The sequence below is a fragment of the Coregonus clupeaformis genome, unplaced genomic scaffold (assembly GCF_020615455.1).
Source record: "Coregonus clupeaformis isolate EN_2021a unplaced genomic scaffold, ASM2061545v1 scaf0215, whole genome shotgun sequence".
Lineage (NCBI taxonomy): Eukaryota > Metazoa > Chordata > Actinopteri > Salmoniformes > Salmonidae > Coregonus > Coregonus clupeaformis.
In genome coordinates this window covers 56,547-76,129 of record NW_025533670.1, presented here as the reverse complement: position 1 = coordinate 76,129, position 19,583 = coordinate 56,547, and the positions used below count along the sequence as shown (strand labels likewise).

Here is a 19,583-nt window from a genome sequence, read left to right as displayed (position 1 = left end):
ACAAGAAGAAAATGGAATTCTCCTCGCATGCTTGCACTGAAACGCTGTCCTCTGATTGAGACAAAACGCAAGGGGAGAGGGCCTCCCGAGTGGCGCAGCGGTCTAAGTCACTGCATCGCAGCGCTGGAGGCATCACTACAGACCCGGGTTTGATCCCGGGCTGTAACACAATCAGCCTTGATCGAGAGTCCCATAGGGCGGAGCACAATTGGCCCAGCGTCGTCCGGGTTTGGCCGGGGGGGCTTTACTTGGCTCATCGCGCTCTAGCGATGTGGCGGGCCGGGTGCCTGCAGGCTGACCTCTGTCGTCAGTTGAACAGTGTTTCCTCCGACACATTGGTGCGGCTGGCTTCCGGGTTAAGCGGGCGGGTGTTAAGAAGCGTGGTTATGCGGGTCATGTTTGGAGGCTCGACCGTCGCCTCCCGAGCCCATTGGGGAGTTGCAGCGATGAGACAAGATTGAAATTGGGGACAGAAATACAACCCCCCCCAAAACAACGCAAGGGGAGAATCAGTGAATTAATGCAGTGACAAAGCAGGTTTCCAATGTCTCAATACAAAGTCATCAGTGTCATGCGTTTCAGATGAGACAAAACAACCAGAAATTAACAGAATGTTGAAAAACAAAGAATTAAATTAGATTATATTTTATCAAAATGTCAAGTTTCCAGGATGAAGAAAATAACAGTGCAACAGTTATTTCAGACATACATATTTACAAAACAGGAAGCATTCAGCAAAGTTGAAAAAAAGGCAGCAGTTTCAAGTATCGTGGAATTTTTCAACACATCAACAAAAACATCCCTCCATATAAAACATCTACGGGAGAAAAGGCCAGTTAATAATTTCGCTATGACAGCATTTAACATTTTAAAGGCCATTTCATAATTTCCTTATGATAACATTCAATAGTTCCGCAAACACATTTTACAAAACTTAAATACAAAAAGCTTAAATTCATATTTAAAAAAACAGCTTACCAAAATTCATCAAAGCTTTCTCTTGTATTTACTCTGGGGGAATACTGTAGGCAAGGGGGAATACTGTAGGCAAGGATACCACACATAGTTCGTTGAATGGCAACCACTGATATACGCTGCTCAATAGTGTAACCCCGTAGACTTGGAAGCAGTGCTGATTGTTGTCAGCTGATCTTAGTGTTGGCCATTTCAGTGGTTTGGCCATTTCAGTGTGTGTTCATGGAACAAACCTGTGCTTCTCCGAGGCTCCTCTCTAGCTCCTGAATACAAGGAGAGATCAACTGACTGTGCAGCTGTGCCATTTTAAACCTGAAGGAAAGAGTTATAGAAAAGATTAGTTGAAAGGAGCAGTATTCCCATTGATTTATCTTTTCATAGTTAGAAAAGGCCTGACGTTCTCCTCCCACAAGAACTGGGATTAAAACACATCTAGCGTATACAATGTTTCCATTAGGAAAAGGTTGTGCCGGTCAAATGTGCGAACATATTTTAATTTGACAGACAAATGCGAGATTTACCGGCCGTATCAAATAGAAAACCCATTTAAATGCCACCTCGTGTAGGGTTATGCTTTTTTAGGAGTGCCCACTGCCACCAGTGGGTTTTAAACAACTAATTATTAGAATTCCATGTCGTTCGGTTTTTTTCCTGTGAGCTCAATGCGCAGTTTCTTTGGCGATAAATCAGATCAGGCCAAAACTGTGCGACGTAGGAAGGAGTTGTAGTTTCCAACAGGCCAATGTTCTACATAGTTTAGCACAAAACATGGCAATTAACTAATGACCAGAATCCCTTTCATGCCTACTTTTCCAGTCTGTTTCTTTTACGCCTGCTACTTTAGGTTAGTGTGGGGCAGACATGGACAGAAGAATGTGGGAGAGAGCAGTTGCTTCAGGAGGCATCTCGACCTAAAAATATATGACCTAAGTGAGATAGCTGGTGTTCAGCAGTCAAAATTTGAAGAACTACTAAAATTGTGATTTTGTCAGACAGCAGCTCTATAGAGATGAGATGACTTGGAATGAAAAAATAAAGTCATCAAATAAAACAAAAGCCATATACACAACTTAAATATTTTATTAAAGTGAATAAGTGATGGTTAATAAGTGTTAAGTAAAGAAATGTAGGAGTACAATGAAGAATATTTGAGGCAATACAGCTAGTCACGCACTGGTGCCCTAAATTAGAATTCCAGGTCGCACAGCAAAAATATTTAGGCGCATATGCAAGTAAAATGGTCTCAGTGTAGAGCCCTGAGCCTCGTCTGTCACAGACTCACTGGCGCGGGAAACTTTGAGCTGGTATCAGGTAATACAGTGTAGCAAGTTTGCTATAGCAAGAGCGCAAGACTGACAGGCAGAGTTGACAGAGTAGAGAGATGATGCGATTGAAAGACAACCAGAACCAACCTCCATGCATAGCCAAAGTGATTTATAGAGCATATTTATTTTCAGCAGAATGTTTTTATCTGGTTTTATGCATTTTTACCGTTCCAAAAGCCGGCAATTACCGGTCAAAGGAAACACAGTTTAAACCCAATACAGTGTTAACAATTCAATCAGAACACCTATGACCTGTGAAAAGCTTCCAAAGAAAGGAGGACTTACCTCCTGTGCAGCTCTCTGGCTTTGCTGGGCTCTGGGCGGTAGTGCTGTAGAGCTGTGATACAGTGTGCTGCCAGCATGCTGTAACACTGTTCTCTCACCGAGTTGTGGCTGCTGGTGTCCCACTGTGGCAGCTCGCTGGTGTACCTCCACGCCACTAGGGCGTGCTCCAGAGCAGACTCCCACTCTTGGTTCTGCAGCAGCAGCTGGCCCCACTCCTGGCAGGAAACCTGTGAGGAGGAAAATGCCAAGGTTCATTCAGACACACAGCAGGTGACCCAGCTTCATACCAATCACAACCCAGTTTATCAAAAGTCGAGCACATTGCAAGGAGATTTTCCAAGAATTTCTAGCTATTCAACCATCTTAGAAGCACTTAAGTCACACAATCAGCTCAAATAAAGTTAGAGCACAAGTCTTAAAATACTTATTATTTATTGCAAGGAGATTCAATTTCAGGTCAATTATGCAAGGAGATTCAATTTCAGGTCAATTACCCAAGTTACATTCACATAAGGACAACTTAAAGAGCATATAACTAAAATGTTGATACTCACTTTAAACACCACAAGGTGTGGATATGCCTTTCTGTAACAGTGTGCGTCTCTGTTGGACCCCAGGCGTGAGTACGGTATAGATCTGTAGACATTGGTCTTCTTCAGGTGCAAGTCATCCTGTAACGGCTTCAGGTCTGTAATGAGGGCTCTGGGCTCCTGCCTCTGCCCCTGTTCTACTAGGATGAGAGATCTTATGAGCTGCACAAGCTGCTGGTTGGACAGGGGTGTCTGGTTGTCTTCCATTCTCTCACTCCGACTACTCCATGTTCTGTATATGGCTGGGTCCACTGCAAAACACACACCACTGTATTAGTCACAAGCCAACTAATATAAGACTAGAAACTGCGTGACATGATCCATTTAATTTGCTTACTAACATGAATGCCCACGTTTTGAGTTGCTGGTAATGTTTCTGCCTCTAGATGTGTTTGACAATGGAGCCATGCGTGAACTTAGAACCTCCAGGTAGGACCTTCGCATACGAGCTGCAAAAAACATTTGGCATAACTTTAGAGTGCATTTGTGACTACTAAAGGATCATAGATAACCCAGTTATAATATTCTAGTTGTACTAACGTTAGATAGCAAAGCAGATGCAATGTATTGGTTCTTGCTGAATTAATAACTACAAACAAAATGACAAACAGCTCACCCACAGTCAACAATCTCCATTTGTTGCTTAGCTAAATGTCCAATATCAGCTAGTTATAATTAGGTAAAGTTGTTAGCAAAGGCTAACAATAGGTACCATGTTGTGTCAATGCATTTGCTAACTTAAAGCTGGCAAGCTAACTAGCTAGTTGACCACACAAGTTAAATTGCCATTTTCAATATGTATTAGCAATATGACATGATTTGTTTGTTCAGACTTAGTGTTTAATTGGATCTTACTGGCTGACTATACAGCTATGATGAAAAATTGTTACAAAATATAAAGTTGCCGTTAGCTAGCTAGTTAGCCACATTTGTTCTTGGCGCGCGCTTAGTTCACCGAGGACAGCTGTTATGATGCTGCAGTGGAGGGAAATTTAGCTTGGCTAGCCAGCCACCTACTTTGTGAAGTTGTTGAAGTCAGACGTACCTGCAATTTTCGGCTGTGGAGCTGGGATTTCCACCAGGGCACGTCTTGAGTGACAAATGGTTGCCATATTAGATACGTTGGATCAAAACGACAGACCTCCTGCAAAAAGTTAGCCAGTTATGTCGTTAGCTGTCTAGTTAGCTAGGAAGCTGTCTAGTAGTGTACAGCCAACAAACTGTAAAGGTTGTACTAATAACACGCAGCTACTGCCTGCCAAGTAACTCAAATAAATGCCATAAAATGAAATAGTCCTTGACATTGGGGGATATGCACGTTGCTGACAAAACTTTGCAAAGCTCTTCTCCCGCGAATGTATGATAAAATACTGCCGCAAGAACTTACCGCGCGGGCGTGGTTTCATTATCCATCAACCTGATTGGTCATTGTCGAAACAGGCGCGTGCCTTTTTATTGGAGAACGGGATCTTGAATTGCGCTGTGTTGAAATACAAACAAAATAGCCGCTTAAATACGGTAGGCCGGCACATGTACTATTGTGAAATATGACTTATATAACCATTTGTGAAGTGGTTGAAGTCAGACACACCTGCAATTTTTGGCTGTGGGGATAATTAGCTAGCTACTTTATAGCAAAAAGACATAGCACTTGCAAACATTTCACCAGTTCTGTTGTGTTAGCTAGCAAGCAGAAGCTGTGGGTGACCATTGATGTACTTTCTTTTAATAACATGCAGATGCCAAGTAGCAAACAAATGACAACAAATGCATTATAATAATAATCATTGCTACAAATTAAAAAATATTCTTCTGTGGGGTTTATCGGAGGTTGGCATCCAACGTTATGGAGCATTAACGCCACCTACTGTACTGGCCACTTACGAAAAAAGATTGCAGTCAGAGTGCAGTATAACTGCTGTTAGTGCAGTGTAAATACTGCTTCCAAAATAACAAAAACATTTCCCCCCGCAGTATTTTTGCAGTGTAAATGCAGTTAGAGTGCAGTATTACTGCTTCCAAAATACCACAGTCGACTGCAGTTACTGCATATTTTTTTGTAAGGGGCGTGTGGGCCAGAGAGGCAGGAACTAAATCCTACCAGCCAGCCCCGTTTCTCTTTTAAAAGATAACAACATATTTGAGACTGTATCTAATGATGTTCTACTCAGTATGATCTTTAAACTCAATTCCTGTACCCCCTTCTCCCTCATACTGGATCTCAGCCTCTCTATTTCCCCCTCATACTGCCCACACTGTATCAGTGCATGCTCAACTGTCTCTGTTTCCTGGCAGCAATCACACCTTCCTGTGGTTGTGACTAGAGGGAGTACAGCTCTGACTGGAAGTTACTTTTTGTAGCAGGTTAGCAGAGCATTTTAGCTAAACCTAACCCTTTTCCTAACCTTAACCTAAGTCTCCTAACCTGCTGCGTAAATTCTCCTAACCTGCTGCGTAAATTCTCCTAACCTGCCACAAAAAAGTCTGGTCTTAGCTGTACTACCTATAGTCAGAACCACTTCCTGTTGGATGCTTTCCTATCACATTTAATGTATTATTCAACCTGCTGTGTCCCACCCTTAGCCTTGTAAAGATGGCCTCCTCTCTTCTGTCTCTTCCTACCGTCCTCCCCTCCCGACTTTCCTCTGTACTTGGAATAGATGCCTGCCCTTAGTGTCTCTGTTCCACTGCTCCTGCCATCTCTGCACCACCACTGTCCATATTATTCCCTTAAGCCTCTTCCTTGCTCGTCGGCACCTCCACATCCACCTCCTCTCTCCTAAGGGCCTGTTTAGCTATCACGTCTACTTCCTCATTCCCTTCCACCCCCACATGAGCCGGGACCCAAGCAAAACTTATCTGGATACTCATCTGTCTCACCCGGGCATGAATTTAGAGTACATTTACATTTACATTTTCGTCATTTAGCAGACGCTCTTATCCAGAGCGACTTACAAATTGGTGCATTCACCTTATGATAGCCAGTGTGACAACCACTTTACAATATATAAAAAAAACCCTCATATAACAGGTTGGAGGCTACTGCTGAGAAAACTTTACAGATAATCTGCATCTCGCAGGTTTTCTGATCACCTGATTGACCCATCAACATGAATGGTCATCGTCGAAACAGGTGTGTGCATTGCAATTGGAGGATGTAATTTTGAATTGAACCATGATGAGAGCCTCTGAAATACAGGTAGGCCTGCATGTACACAGGGGTCAAATACTGTGATGGAATAGTGTGAGAAATACCAATTAAAAAAATTAATGTCAAAAACACAATTATTAGCTTGCATTATTCATATTCCCACCAGATTGGGTGTTTTTTTTATGTCCCATATTTCTGGCAAGAGCAAGCTGGGTTTCTTATATATAAAATAAAATGAGTATGTAAGTGTACATATACATGTATATGTAGGTATAAAAACAATATTTATTGATAACCAAATAATAGGCTGATCATTACATTTCAGAGATCATCACTGAGGAGGTCGCATTCAACATAAAATATGAATAATACACATGTATGTACATTATTGCCACTGTTAAAGCATTCCTTTTTTTGCCATTCATAGAATTAGACTAATTAAGTAGTGGATGTAAATTAGATAGGTCTACCACATTAAAATAGCAATACAGTTAATGTTTCAAGGGGATAATATACATTCATATTTGAATGATATTAGCATTTAACAGTAGCCTATATATATATATATATATATATATATATATATATATATATATATATATAACAGTGCTATGAAAAAGTATTTGCCCCCTTTCTAATTTTCTCTACTTTTGCATATTTGTGATACTGAATGTTATCAGATCTTCAACCAAAACCTAATATTAGATAAAGGGAACATAAGTGAACAAATAACACAACAATTACATATTTATTTTCATTTATTTCATAAACAAAGTTATGCAACACCCAGTTCCCCTGTGTGAAAAAGTAATTGCCCCCTTACACTCAATAACTGGTTGTGCCACCTTTAGCTGCAATGACTCCAACCAAATGCTTCCTGTAGTTGTTGATCAGTCTCTCACGTCGCTGTGGAGGAATTTTGGCCCACTCTTCCATGCAGAACTGCTTTAACTCAGTGACGTGTGGGTTTTCAAGCATGAACAGCTCGTTTTAAGTCCTGCCACAACATCTCAATTGGGATTAGGTCTGGACTTTGACTAAGCCATTCCAAAACTTCAAATTTGTTGCTTTTTAGCAATTTCCATGTAGACTTGATTGTGTGTTTTGGATCATTGTCTTGCTGCATGACGCAGCTGCGCTTCAGCTTCAGCTCACAGATGGATGGTCTGACATTCTCCTGTAGAATTCTCTGATACAGAGCAGAATTCATGGTTCCTTCTATTAAGGCAAGTCGTCCAGGTCCTGTGGCAGCAAAGCATCCCCAAACCATCACACCACCACCACCATGCTTAACCTTTGATATGATGTTCTTACTGTGGAATGCAGAGTTTGGTTTTCGCCAGGCATTACTGGAACCATGTCGTCCAAAAAGTTATACTTTTGAATCATCTGTCCATAGGATGTTCTTCCAAGAGTCTTGATGATCATCCAGGTGCTTTTTGGCAAACTTGAGTCAACCTTTTGGACGAGATGGGTCCCATTATGCCTGGCGAAAACCAAACACTGCATTCCACAGTAAGAACATCATACCAAAGGTCAAGCATGGTGGTGGTGTGATGGTTTGGGGATGCTTTGCTGCCTCAGGACCTGGACGACTTGCCTTAATAGAAGGAACCATGAATTCTGCTCTGTATCAGAGAATTCTACAGCAGAATGTCAGACCATCCGTCTGTGAGCAGAAGCTGAAGTGCAGCTGGGTCATGCAGCAAGACAATGATCCAAAACACACAATCAAGTCTACATGAAAATTGCTAAAAAGCAACAAATTGGAAGTTTTGGAATGGCCTAGTCAAAATCCAGACCTAATCCCAATTGAGATGTTGTGGCAGGACTTAAAACGAGCAGTTCATGCTTGAAAACCCACACGTCACTGAGTTAAAGCAGTTCTGCATGGAAGAGTGGGCCAAAATTCCTCCACAGCGACGTGAGAGACTGATCAACAACTACAGGAAGCATTTGGTTGGAGTCATTGCAGCTAAAGGTGGCACAACCAGTTATTGAGTGTAAGGGGGCAATTACTTTTTCACACAGGGGAATTGGGTGTTGCATAACTTTGTTTATGAAATAAATATGTTGTTGTGTTCTTTGTTCACTTATTTTCCCTTTATCTAATATTAGGTTTTGGTTGAAGATCTGATAACATTCTGTATCACAAATATGCAAAATTAGAGAAAATTAGAAAGGGGTCAAATACTTTTTCATAGCACTGTATATATATAGTACCAGTCAAAAGTTTGGACACACCTACTCATTCCAGGGTTTTTCTTTATTTTTACTATTTTCTACATTGTTGAATAATAGTGAAGACATCAGAACTATGAAATAACACATATGGAATCATGTAGTAACCAAACAAGTGTGAAACAAATCAAAATATATTTTATATTTGAGATTCTTCAAATAGCCTCCCTTTGCCTTGATGACAGATTTGCACACTCTTGGCATTCTCTCAACCAGCTTCACCTGGAATGCTTTTCCAACAGTCTTGAAGGATTTCTCACATATGCTTAGCACTTGTTGGCTGCTTTTCCTTCACTCTGCCGTCCGACTCATCCCAAAAAATCTCAATTGAGTTGAGGTCGAGGGATTGTGGAGGCCAGGTCATCTGATGCAGCACTCCATCACTCTCTTTCTTGGTCAAATAGCCCTTAGACAGCCTGGAGGTGTGTTGGGTCATTTTCCTGTTGAAAAACAAATGATAGTCCCACTAAGCCCAAACCAGATGGGATGGCGTATCGCTGCAGAATGATGTGGTAGCCATGCTGGTTAAGTGTGCCTTGAATTCTAAATAAATCACAGACAGTGTCACCAGCAAAGCACCCCCAAACCATAACACCTCCTCCTCCATGCTTTACAGTGGGAACTACATATGTGGAGATCATCTGTTCACCCACCCCGCGTCTCACAAAGACATGCCGGTTGTAACCAAAAATCTCAAATTTGGACTCCAGACCAAAGGACACATTTCCACCGGTCTAATGTCCATTGCTTGTGTTTCTTTGCCCAATCAGGTCTCTTCTGCTTATTGGTGTCCTTTGGTAGTGGTTTCTTTGCACCATGAAGGCCTGATTCACTCTGTCCCCCCTGAACAGTTGATGTTGAGATGTGTCTGTGACTTGAACTCTATGAAGCATTTATTTTGGCTGCAATTTCTGAGGCTGGTAACTCTGATGAACTTATATTTTGCAGCAGAGGTAACTCTGGGTCTTCCATTCCTGTGGCAGTCCTCATGAGAGCCAGTTTCATCATAGCGCTTGATGGTTTTTGCGACTGTCGTTTCTCTTTGCTTATTTGAGCTGTTTTTGCCATAATATGGACTTGGTATTTTACCAAATAGGTCTATCTTCTGCATACCCCCCACCTTGTCACAACACAACTGATTGGCTCAAACGCATTAAGAAGGAAAGAAATTCCACAAATTAACTTTTAAGAAGGCACACCTGTTAATTGAAATGCATTCCAGGTGACTACCTCATGAAGATGGTTGAGAGAATGCCAACAGTGTGCAAAGCTGTCATCAAGGCAACAAAAAGGTGGCTATTTGAAGAATCTCAAATACAAAATATATTTTGATTTGTTTAACACTTTTTTGGTTACTACATGATTCCAAATGTGTTATTTCATAGTTTTGATATCTTCACTATTATTCTACAATGTAAAAAATAGTACAAATAAAGAAAAACCCTTGAATGAGTAGGTGTGTCCAAACCTTTGACTGGTACTGTATATATATATATATCATAATTGATCAATTACTGCAATTACTGCTCACACAGACAGATCAGTGAATTGTTCTTTGTGAAACACAAATGCTAGGCAACCTAGGCCTACTAATCTTCCTATTTTGGTGTTTTCATTATCAATACCGAGGCACACAAAAAGCGGAAGTCTTTGTAGCAACAGGAATACATCATAATTGAGAACATAATGTGAAGATACATCCAAATGTGTGATGTTATATTCTAGTGGGGGGATGACCATATTTAGGTTGTTGGCTGCACTCTGAGTACCCCGGCTGTCCTTTATTGCTCTGCCCTGGATTGACCGCACTGTTTGTCCCTTTTGTATTGTAGGCTTTAGGTTTGGGGATCCTGGTTGGGCCTGGGCGTCGGAATGCTTCCAAGGGGATCTGAGAATAGACAGAGAGAAAACAGGGATCAATATACTTACGATACATAATGTAGGTTGTTTATGAAACTGACCACAAGATGGTGCCAAATAATGTTTTTTGGCATACAGTAGCCAATATCTAGCAGTTTTTGACAAAACACATGACAAAATCATTCATTACATGCTTATTAAGACATGTAGATGCCCATATATGTGTGCAGTATAACAAGTAGACTAATAAAACATTACTATTTAAGTAAAGCTTTGACATTTTTTTCAACACAACCGCTGTAAAGAATGGAACTAAAGAAATCCATGATTCTCTTTCTAATACTGTCTTTGGAGTTTATAGAGCTATTCACACACAAGTCATTGTTTTGCTCCTAAAGAAGGCCTATAAGAGAGAGTGGGGACGGAAAATGTTCGGAGACAGGTGTTGGATCGTATTTTAGCACCAACTGCCAAAACAGTGACAGGAAATGTCTCCTGTGGGGTTTGCATCACTGCACTGTTTACTGCACAATCAGCTTAAACTGTCGTCTAATGCGCCTAGCTCTCCGTCTCAGCTCTGCCAGAAGGTGATGTCACCGTAGGAGATCTTCATGTTTGTCATTGCTCTGCGTTTAGTTTAAACCCCTCTCGGCTCTCTGCTCAGTTTAAACCTCTCTCTCTCTCTCTCTCTCTCTCTCTCTCTCTCTCTCTCTCTCTCTCTCTCTCTCTCTCTCTCTCTGCTCAGTTTAAACCCCACTCTCTCTGCTCAGTTAAACCCCCCACCCCTCTCTATCTCCTCTGGATTTATGTATCTGCATGTGAGACTAGAGGGATGATGATGAGGGCACTTAGAGCGAAGAAAGACAAGAAGGAGAATAGATGATATCTGCGTCCCAAATTGCACCCTATTACCTATGGGCTCTGGTCAAAAGTAGTGTGCTATTTAGTGAATAGGGTGCCATTTGGGAGGCAGATCATCATGCACATTAAGGCATTCTCCCAGACCTGTTGCATAATGTAGGTTATTATACTGTAGTTTTGAACATTGCAGCTTATTTCATCACTCTTTCTTTCTCTGAGAGAGACCTCTTGTGAGACACTCCAGTTTCGTGCTGAAAGCTATTGAGTGAATCAATCCCAGTCCAAGGTGTGAGTGGTTAAAGACTGTTAAAGACCAACTGTAAGTGAGTGTGTATAAGTGTTTTATGGTTTCGAAAATTAATTCTAAAATGTGCAATGAACCATGTCCTTAAATCCATGCAGGACATAAATTTGAAATGTGTTTTGAAAATGAGGTTAATGGACCAGAAAATCTGTGTGGGTCATGTCAGGGGGCCATGTTGATTTTACACAGAATGACCTTTAATTATAAGCCTCCTCCCTTTGGAGCCATGCAACAGGAGTACTAGAGAAAGCACTTCCTCTGCCACGGACAGACCAGACTGCAGTTCAGTAGGCCGGCCTGCGTTCTGCAATACTGGCAAAGATGCACGGTTGTCTCCATGGCTACAAAACACAGGATTTGTTTGGTGCTTGGATTGAGGTGGGAGACATTATTTCACAGCACACTACTGGGCCTCAGGATCCTCGTTCATTCACAATATGAGGCCTTTGTTTGAAATGAGCCCTGCCCTGTCTGTTTATTTTCCTCTCCTTGTTCATTGGGCCTATCGGTCAAGGTGTTTGGATTCCATTGTAATGATGACCGTTATTGTAAACTACACGTGAATCCCATCAACTCCTAAACTAGCCTGTGATTAGCCTATGCAGGGTTGCCAGAAACCGCTAACATTCGGTTTTCAGGGATATAGTCTTTTCAACCTAACTTCTGTTTCCCCTGAATAACAGATGTGGGAACTCCGCTCAGGCGTCTTTTTACGCATGCTACGTTAGGTTAGCCTGTGACGTACACTGAAGATTAGTCTCGCCTCTGATTGGCTACTGTATTTTCTGTATTGAAAAACAGCACAGTGGATGATGGTGCCGTGTGATTGTATAGCCTTCATAGACCTTAGATTTAGCTGACATGTCAAAGGTCATGAGTCAAGCGAGATATAAAAAAGGAAAGGGTGTGTCGGACTATGACGCCATCATCCATACTACTTGCACTTTGCTCTTATTCGATATGGACTATGATGTTCTTTTTTACATCAGAACATATGATCTGGCTCAAACAATGACCTCACTAGATGTGAATAAGTACGATCAGATAGATAATGACATGGAGGATATTTAAGGACACAGCCTCTCTGATCCCTTTAATGAATAGCATCTTGTTTAGCCTGCAAATTATTTTGGGCATTGAGAGATTGGGATCCTGTTTCCAAAGTGCAACGCTCCCAGCCTGAATTGACCTAAAGCTTGATATAGACAGCTCTTTATAGTGATACTGACTCAGAGGGTATTTGGATTGTGTGGCGTGTACACGTGTGAATGTATCGGACACAGTTATGTTTCATTCAAGTGAGCTTTAAATGACCAATGTTACTCTGAAGTCTCTTCATGATAAGCCAGTGCTTTGAGTGATGAGTGTGGTTTTTCTTCATTACTATAGTGCAATCTATTTGCATTGTTGTGTAGGCTACATTATAATATGCCATTAAAACAACTGTATGTATTTGCAAAAGAATCATACAACACTCTGATGAACATAAAAATCATTGATTCACATTGATACAGAGAGTTGCAGCAAAGAAACATCCACTTGGAGAAGACCCTCAATAGTTAAAGCACCTCTTGTTTGTCCAAGCTGACTTCCATGTACTTTCCATGGTATCATTAAAGAGGAACTTCAAATTCACTCATGCTAGTCTTTACTCTTGGTAACTGGGTTTCTGTGTTTTGGATAGAAGGAGAAACTATGACATCACCAGCCTATGAATTTAACTCAGCCAAGAAAACACATGTCAGAATTCTCTGGCCTTTTTTTTTTTTCATTTTCTTATAAATTATGGATGTTAACACAAGAGTTCTTCTGAGAGGCCTTCTAGTAATATATATATACAGGTAAAAGTCAGTAAATTAGAATATTTTGAAAAACTTGATTTATTTCAGTAATTGCATTCAAAAGGTGTAACTTGTACATTATATTTATTCATTGCACACAGACTGATGCATTCAAATGTTTATTTCATTTAATTTTGATGATTTGAAGTGGCAACAAATGAAAATCCAAAATTCCGTGTGTCACAAAATTAGAATATTGTGTAAGGGTTACATTTTGAAGACACCTGGTGCCACAAACTAATCAGCTGATTAACTCAAAACACCTGCAAAGGGCTTTAAATGGTCTCTCAGTCCAGTTCTGAAGCCTACACAAACATGGGGAAGACTTCAGATTTGACAGCTGTCCAAAAGGCGACCATCGACACATTGCACAAGGAGGGAAAGACACAAAAGGTTATTGCAGAAGAGGCTGGCTGTTCTCAGAGCTCTGTGTCCAAACACATTAATAGAGAGGCAAAGGGAAGGAAAAACTGTGGTCAGAAAAAGTGTACAAGCGATAGGGATCACCGCGCCCTAGTCAAGATTGTGAAAAAAAACCATTCAAAAATGTGGGGGAGATTCACAAGGAGTGGACAGCTGCTGGAGTCAGGGCTTCAAGATCCACCACCAAGAGACGCTTGAAAGACATGGGTTTCAACTGCCGCATACCTCGTGTCAAGCCACTGTTGACCAAGAAACAGCGCAAAAGCGTCTCACCTGGGCTAAGGAAAAAAGAGCTGGACTGCTGCTGAGTGGTCTAAAGTCATGTTTTCTGACGAAAGCAAATTTTGCATTTCCTTTGGAAATCGAGGTCCCAGAGTCTGGAGGAAGACAGGAGAGGCACAGGATCCACGTTGCCTGAAGTCTAGTGTAAAGTTTCCACCATCAGTGATGGTTTGGGGTGCCATGTCATCTGCTGGTGTCGGTCCACTCTGTTTCCTGAGATCCAGGGTCAACGCAGCCGTCTACCAGCAAGTTTTAGAGCACTTCATGCTTCCTGCTGCTGACCTGCTCTATGGAGATGGAGATTTCAGGTTCCAACAGGACTTGGCGCCTGCACACAGCGCAAAATCTACCCGTGCCTGGTTTACGGACCATGGTATTTCTGTTCTAAATTGGCCAGCCAACTCCCCTGACCTTAGCCCCATAGAAAATCTGTGGGGTATTGTGAAAAAGGAAGATGCAGAATGCCAGACCCAACAACGCAGAAGAGTTGAAGGCCACTATCAGAGCAACCTGGGCTCTCATAACACCTGAGCAGTGCCAGAAACTCATCGACTCCATGCCACGCCGCATTAATGCAGTAATTGAGGCAAAAGGAGCTCCAACCAAGTATTGAGTATTGTACATGCTCATATTTTTCATTTTCATACTTTTCAGTTGGCCAACATTTCTAAAAAATCCCTTTTTTGTATTAGCCTTAAGTAATATTCTAATTTTGTGACACACGGAATTTTGGATTTTCATTTGTTGCCACTTCAAATCATCAAAATTAAATGAAATAAACATTTGAATGCATCAGTCTGTGTGCAATGAATAAATATAATGTACAAGTTACACCTTTTGAATGCAATTACTGAAATAAATCAAGTTTTTCAAAATATTCTAATTTACTGACTTTTACCTGTATATATATATATATATATATATATATATATATATATATATATATATATATATATAAAGTGGCTTTAAAATGCCCTATTCATTGTATGTTTGTGTCTTGATGGTTGAAGGACAATGGACTGCTATCAGAGGTTGTATTGATTGAATACTATTTCAAATAGTTAAGGTAGCACTTGAGCAGTGAAAATTAGATCACACTGAAAACTAAAATATAAAAACTAAGAGTTAGAAAACATGCAGAAATCACATTTATATATATATATTTGAATCTTGAAATATATTCCTCATTTTCATCATTCAGCATGCAGGGTTTACCACTTTCGAATGAGTAAATGAAATATGCAGGCATGGATGACAAACTAAAACAGACATTTTTGCACACTTTAATATTTAGAAAATAAATCGGCTTAAACAAAATGCAAGTAGTGTAATATGAAGTTTAAACAGAATTGAAACGGTCCATCAGTGAATAGTCTTAGTACATGGTATATTTACCAAATAGCATATACAGTAAAGTTACCCCGGTGTTCAGTAAAAGTTTCTTACTACTAGTGCCTTCAAAGGGTTATTGTTTTGGTTTGTATTTGAATGACAATTCATGCATGCGAACATCTTTCCAAACAGAACCAACCAAACAAACCCCAAACACAAACAGAGAAGCGCTTAGGTCGGCCTCTCTTCATACAGATCAAGTCAAATAGAGGTGGAGGGAGCAATATAGGATGACTAGGGACTGAGGAGGTTGGGTTGGGATAGGCGATGGTAGTGGGTAGCGAGCAAACTAGGGTTTACTAATTAGGTATCTTGGGATGGGGAATCAGTCAATCATAGGCATTACTTACTGTAATTTGTGAAGGCCTTTTGATTGGGGTGGATGTTGGCTTTATAGTGATGCTACTTGTGATTTTGCTGTTGCCTTTGACAGGGGCACCATTGGATAATATAGGAGTTCTCTGCTCCTGCCCAGGTGAGTAGCATGGGCTCACAGGCTGGGGTGTAGTGTTTAAGCTCTGAATGAAGGGACTCCCTAAGTGAATGTGGATTTTGTTGTCCTCCGTGGTGATGACGTTGGGGCCGGAGCTGTTGGACCTCTGAACCTGCCAGCTGCTCTGCCTCTCTGGTGTCACCCTGAAGACTGCGTGACCTCCCACAACCTCTACCGGCTCCGTGGACAGGGACCGGTCAGGAGTGCCTGTTGTAACTGACACGATCTGGATGGGTGACATGGCCCTGTCTGGAGTGACCGACCCAGAGGAGTCTGGGGTCATCGCTCTGGAGTAGGTGGCCATGGTGAAGGGAGATATGGCTCGATCGGGAGTGCAGGGGGAACCATCTGACGAGGGGGACCTTTGACCTTTGTTTCTGGTAGTCGGGGAGATGGATGCGTTCTGAATTATGGTGATTCTTTGTTTGGGTGGACCACCGCTTGTGGGGATGACTGCAGTGCTGGTGTATGACTGTGTGTTTTCCGCGGTGGGGCTGGTGATTTCTAGCATGGCCATGTTATGCCCGTGGTCTGGGGTTACCTTGATGTGCAGTGGTTGCCCGGGGCTGTGTGTCAGAAACACGTCTCCTTGCTGCACATGGTTCCCATTCTGTCTGGGAACCTGCACTTTCCCGTTGACTGGGTTGTGGCTTTCTTTGGTTTTGAGGAAGGGGACTCTGGCTCTCCTGATGTTGTTGTTGAGGTTGTTGACATTGTTGATGAGGGAGGGGTTACATTGGGCGAGGGGCAACTCATTGTTGTAGTTTGGATCGTCCTCAGAGTCACTCTCTTCGTACAGTTTTCCGTTCACCACGGCCCGCTCCAGTGGGGCGATGCTTTTGTAGTTGGGTCGAAGGTAGTCTGCTGGATCTGTCTGTACCTCCTTGGTGCACACCTGTAAGTCTGAGAAACGCCTGCCGTTCATGCCTGGGCGGAGACTTTTGCTGAAGCGACGGTATCGCTCCAGCTCCCGATTGAGGGTCTCCATCTCTCTGGCCAGTTCTTTATTTCTCACCTCTTGCAGAGTCAGTTTTCTTTGCAAGGTGGAGTGGTCATTTTTAATGCGACAGATGTTTTCCTCTGTGCCCATATATTCATGGATCTTCTCTTTTAGGGCCGCCACCTCTCGGGTCAGATGGCTGGACTTAGCCTCTTCCTCTTTCAGACGCTTGTAGAGGATGTGCTCCTGGTTGGACTCTTGCTTCTCTGCCAATTGGTACTTTGAGAGCTCGTTCCTGGATATTTCCAACTCCTCCATCAAGGCCTTTGCTCGCTCTTGTGCCTTGGAGTATCTCTTCTCCATCGACTCAAACTCATCCTCAGTCTTCAACAAGTCGTCTTCGACGACCTTCATATCTTTAAGTTTTCGCCTCAGGCGCTCAACTTCCTGTGTAAGGTCTTTGACTTTGTATTCCTCTTGTTGGGAGCGGTTGGCGATGGGTGCCTTGATGCTTTCCTCTTTGGCTTTGTTCCTCAGGAATTCCCTCTCTGCAGCTTCCAGTGACTGCAACCTCTTCTTCATCATGGTAACTTTGGACTGCAGGTCGTTGCTCTTTTCCTCCTCGGCTTGGAGCTTGGCCTTGAGTTCATCCCTGTCCTTGGTGGCGCCATACATTTTCTCCTCAAGCTCAGCCTTCGACCTTAGGGCTTTCTTGCTCTCGTCGATAAGCTTCTCTGTCACTGTTGTGACTTTGTCCTGCTCAGCTTGCAGTTTTCCAGTGCTGTTATGGACCTTGTCCTCCATCGCTTTCAGTTTCTCAGCCATGGTCTTCCTTTCATCCACCAGCATGACCGTCAGCGTCTTTAGCTTGGTGAGGTCTTCCTTTAGGGTGAGCTCTGTCTTCTCCAGCTGACCCTCCACGGCCTCCAGTTCTTTAACCCTCGCTTTCAGGACGTCCATCTCTCTGGACAGAACCTTTGACACGGTCCTCTCTTTGTCCAGATTGCACTTTAGCGCGTTGCACTCCTGTTTGCTCTTGCCGAACGCATCCTCTAGTTTCTCCAGCTCCATGATCCTGTGGTTCAGCTTGTCCACATCAGCCTTCAGGCTACGGCTTTGGCTGGCTTCCTTCTCCAGCTTCTTGTTGAGGTCCCTGCACTGGTCCTCCATTCTGACCAGCTCCTCGTCCTTCCCCTCCATCTCCAGAACCCTTTTCCGTAACTCCTCCACCTCGTCCATGAGGCTGGAGTTGCCACATTCCCCGCGGCTGATCTTGTCCCTCAGCTCCTGGAGCTCGTCCTCAGCCCTCCGGAGGGTCTTGTTGGTCTCTTCCAGTTCATCCAGCTGCCGGCTGAGCATGGACAGTTTCTGCTTGAGCTGCCGGTTTTGGGCATCCTCGCTGGTCAGTTTGGCTGTCATGGTCTCCTGTTCCTGGTGGAAGCGACTGGCTTGGTCGCCTAGCTCCGTCTCCAAGCGAAAAACTTTCTCCTCCCCCTCTTGCACCCTTGCATTAGTGGAACTCAGCTCTTCCTGGGCGTGGGATGCGCTGGCGGTCAGTTCCTGGACCTTAGCAGTCTGTTGGGTCAGTTGCTCTGTGAGGCGCTGCTGCTCGTCCACGACCATCAACGCAAAGGACTTCAGCTTGGTCAGCTCCTCCTTTAGGCTGGTGACCTTCTTGTTGTTCTCCTCCTCTTTCCTTTCCTGATAGGCCTTTTCCTGGTCAATGAGCAACTTCAGTCTGAAAGAAAAACACAAGAAGAAGAAAATAAGAAAAAAAGTTAGAAGAAAGAAAGAATGTTGAACTTTTCACAGATACACACATTGGACAACAGACAGATGGGTGGAGAAAGGGATGGATGACACAGGGAGCAACGTAACACAACACAACACAATATCAATAATATAATATAAACAATATACAGTATATCAGCTTGGTAGACAGTTGTCATTGGTTGTTTGCTTGTGAAATGTGAAATGTGTCTAATTCTTATTCCCAAAGTGCCATCGGGCCTATTATTAGTAGGAATGCAGATAGACCATGAACACTCATGGGTGTCACATTTGTCTGACCATACTGAATGGATTTCTGAAGGGGTTTGACATTTTTTGTAATGGAAACTTTAACAGATGATAAATATAACTGTGCTGTAACTTTCCCAGATCGGTAGCCTGACATACACTTGCAGTGTTCCTTTTTAGATCCCCCGATAGCAGTTAACTCTCACATGGGTTGGAAACTCTACATGCTGTAGTAAATGTGACATGTGAGTCCAAAATAGTACTTCTTATAGTCATTCTTTTACAAATTGATTTACAACTAAAATATCTAGATTACCCTTATTTTGGATTTGCATTACTTATGTCCTGTATTACTTATCTACTTTATCTAAAAATAAAAGAGAATAGAGATTGGATAAAATGCTATGTTTTTACTGTGTGAGGATGTTCTGTCCAAATGTACCCTGATCTTTGGCTTTGGTGGCTAGACCTTTCTGGAATGCTGAATGTTTACCCTGATCCGTATCTGACAAGAATACTCCCATCAGCCCAAATCAAACTGTAGACTAAACCCTGATTCAACCACACTGCTGCTTTTGAAATGTCCCACTGAGTACAGTCC

General features: G+C 42.4%; 2 protein-coding genes across 6 annotated transcripts in view; both read right to left on the bottom strand.

The window, feature by feature from the left end:
* Positions 1–614: 614 nt before the first annotated feature.
* Positions 615–4,568, bottom strand: LOC121556886. Of its 3 annotated transcripts, none has more exons than XM_041870777.2 (5): positions 4,221–4,568; positions 3,517–3,624; positions 3,140–3,426; positions 2,586–2,812; positions 615–1,287 (listed from the first exon to the last, which is right to left on the bottom strand). In XM_041870777.2, exons 1-5 carry the CDS (start codon positions 4,285–4,287, stop codon positions 1,185–1,187), a joined length of 792 nt encoding a protein of 263 aa, XP_041726711.2. In that variant the 5' UTR covers positions 4,288–4,568; the 3' UTR covers positions 615–1,184. The 3 variants fall into 3 exon arrangements, with proteins under 3 accessions (XP_041726711.2, XP_041726712.2, XP_041726714.2); XM_041870778.2 differs by having other exon boundaries at positions 3,529–3,624; XM_041870780.2 differs by lacking the exon at positions 3,517–3,624.
* Positions 4,569–10,016: 5,448 nt separating this feature from the next.
* The window catches only part of filip1l (filamin A interacting protein 1-like), a 41,661-nt gene continuing 32,094 nt past the window's right edge, over positions 10,017–19,583 (bottom strand). The window contains exons 4-5 of one of the 3 annotated variants that reach the window (XM_045214198.1): positions 15,881–18,701; positions 10,017–10,455 (exon numbers count right to left, since the gene is read on the bottom strand). In XM_045214198.1, the coding sequence (XP_045070133.1) occupies positions 10,282–10,455; positions 15,881–18,701 (2,995 nt within the window). In that variant the 3' untranslated portion in view covers positions 10,017–10,281. Of the gene's footprint in view, positions 10,456–15,405; positions 18,702–19,583 lie in introns of those variants that run through there. The other 2 variants (XM_045214200.1, XM_045214199.1) reach the window with 2 other exon arrangements.

Bases quoted from the DNA above. Each gene is read 5' to 3' on its own strand.
- LOC121556886 (XM_041870777.2), bottom strand. From the start codon at position 4,287: ATGGCAACCATTTGTCACTCAAGACGTGCCCTGGTGGAAATCCCAGCT. The intron at 3,427-3,516 runs GTTAGTAAGCAA...TGTGTTTTGCAG, and splicing joins CTCAAAACGTGGGCATTCAT to TGGACCCAGCCATATACAGA. The intron at 2,813-3,139 runs GTGAGTATCAAC...TCCTCCTCACAG, and splicing joins CACACCTTGTGGTGTTTAAA to GTTTCCTGCCAGGAGTGGGG.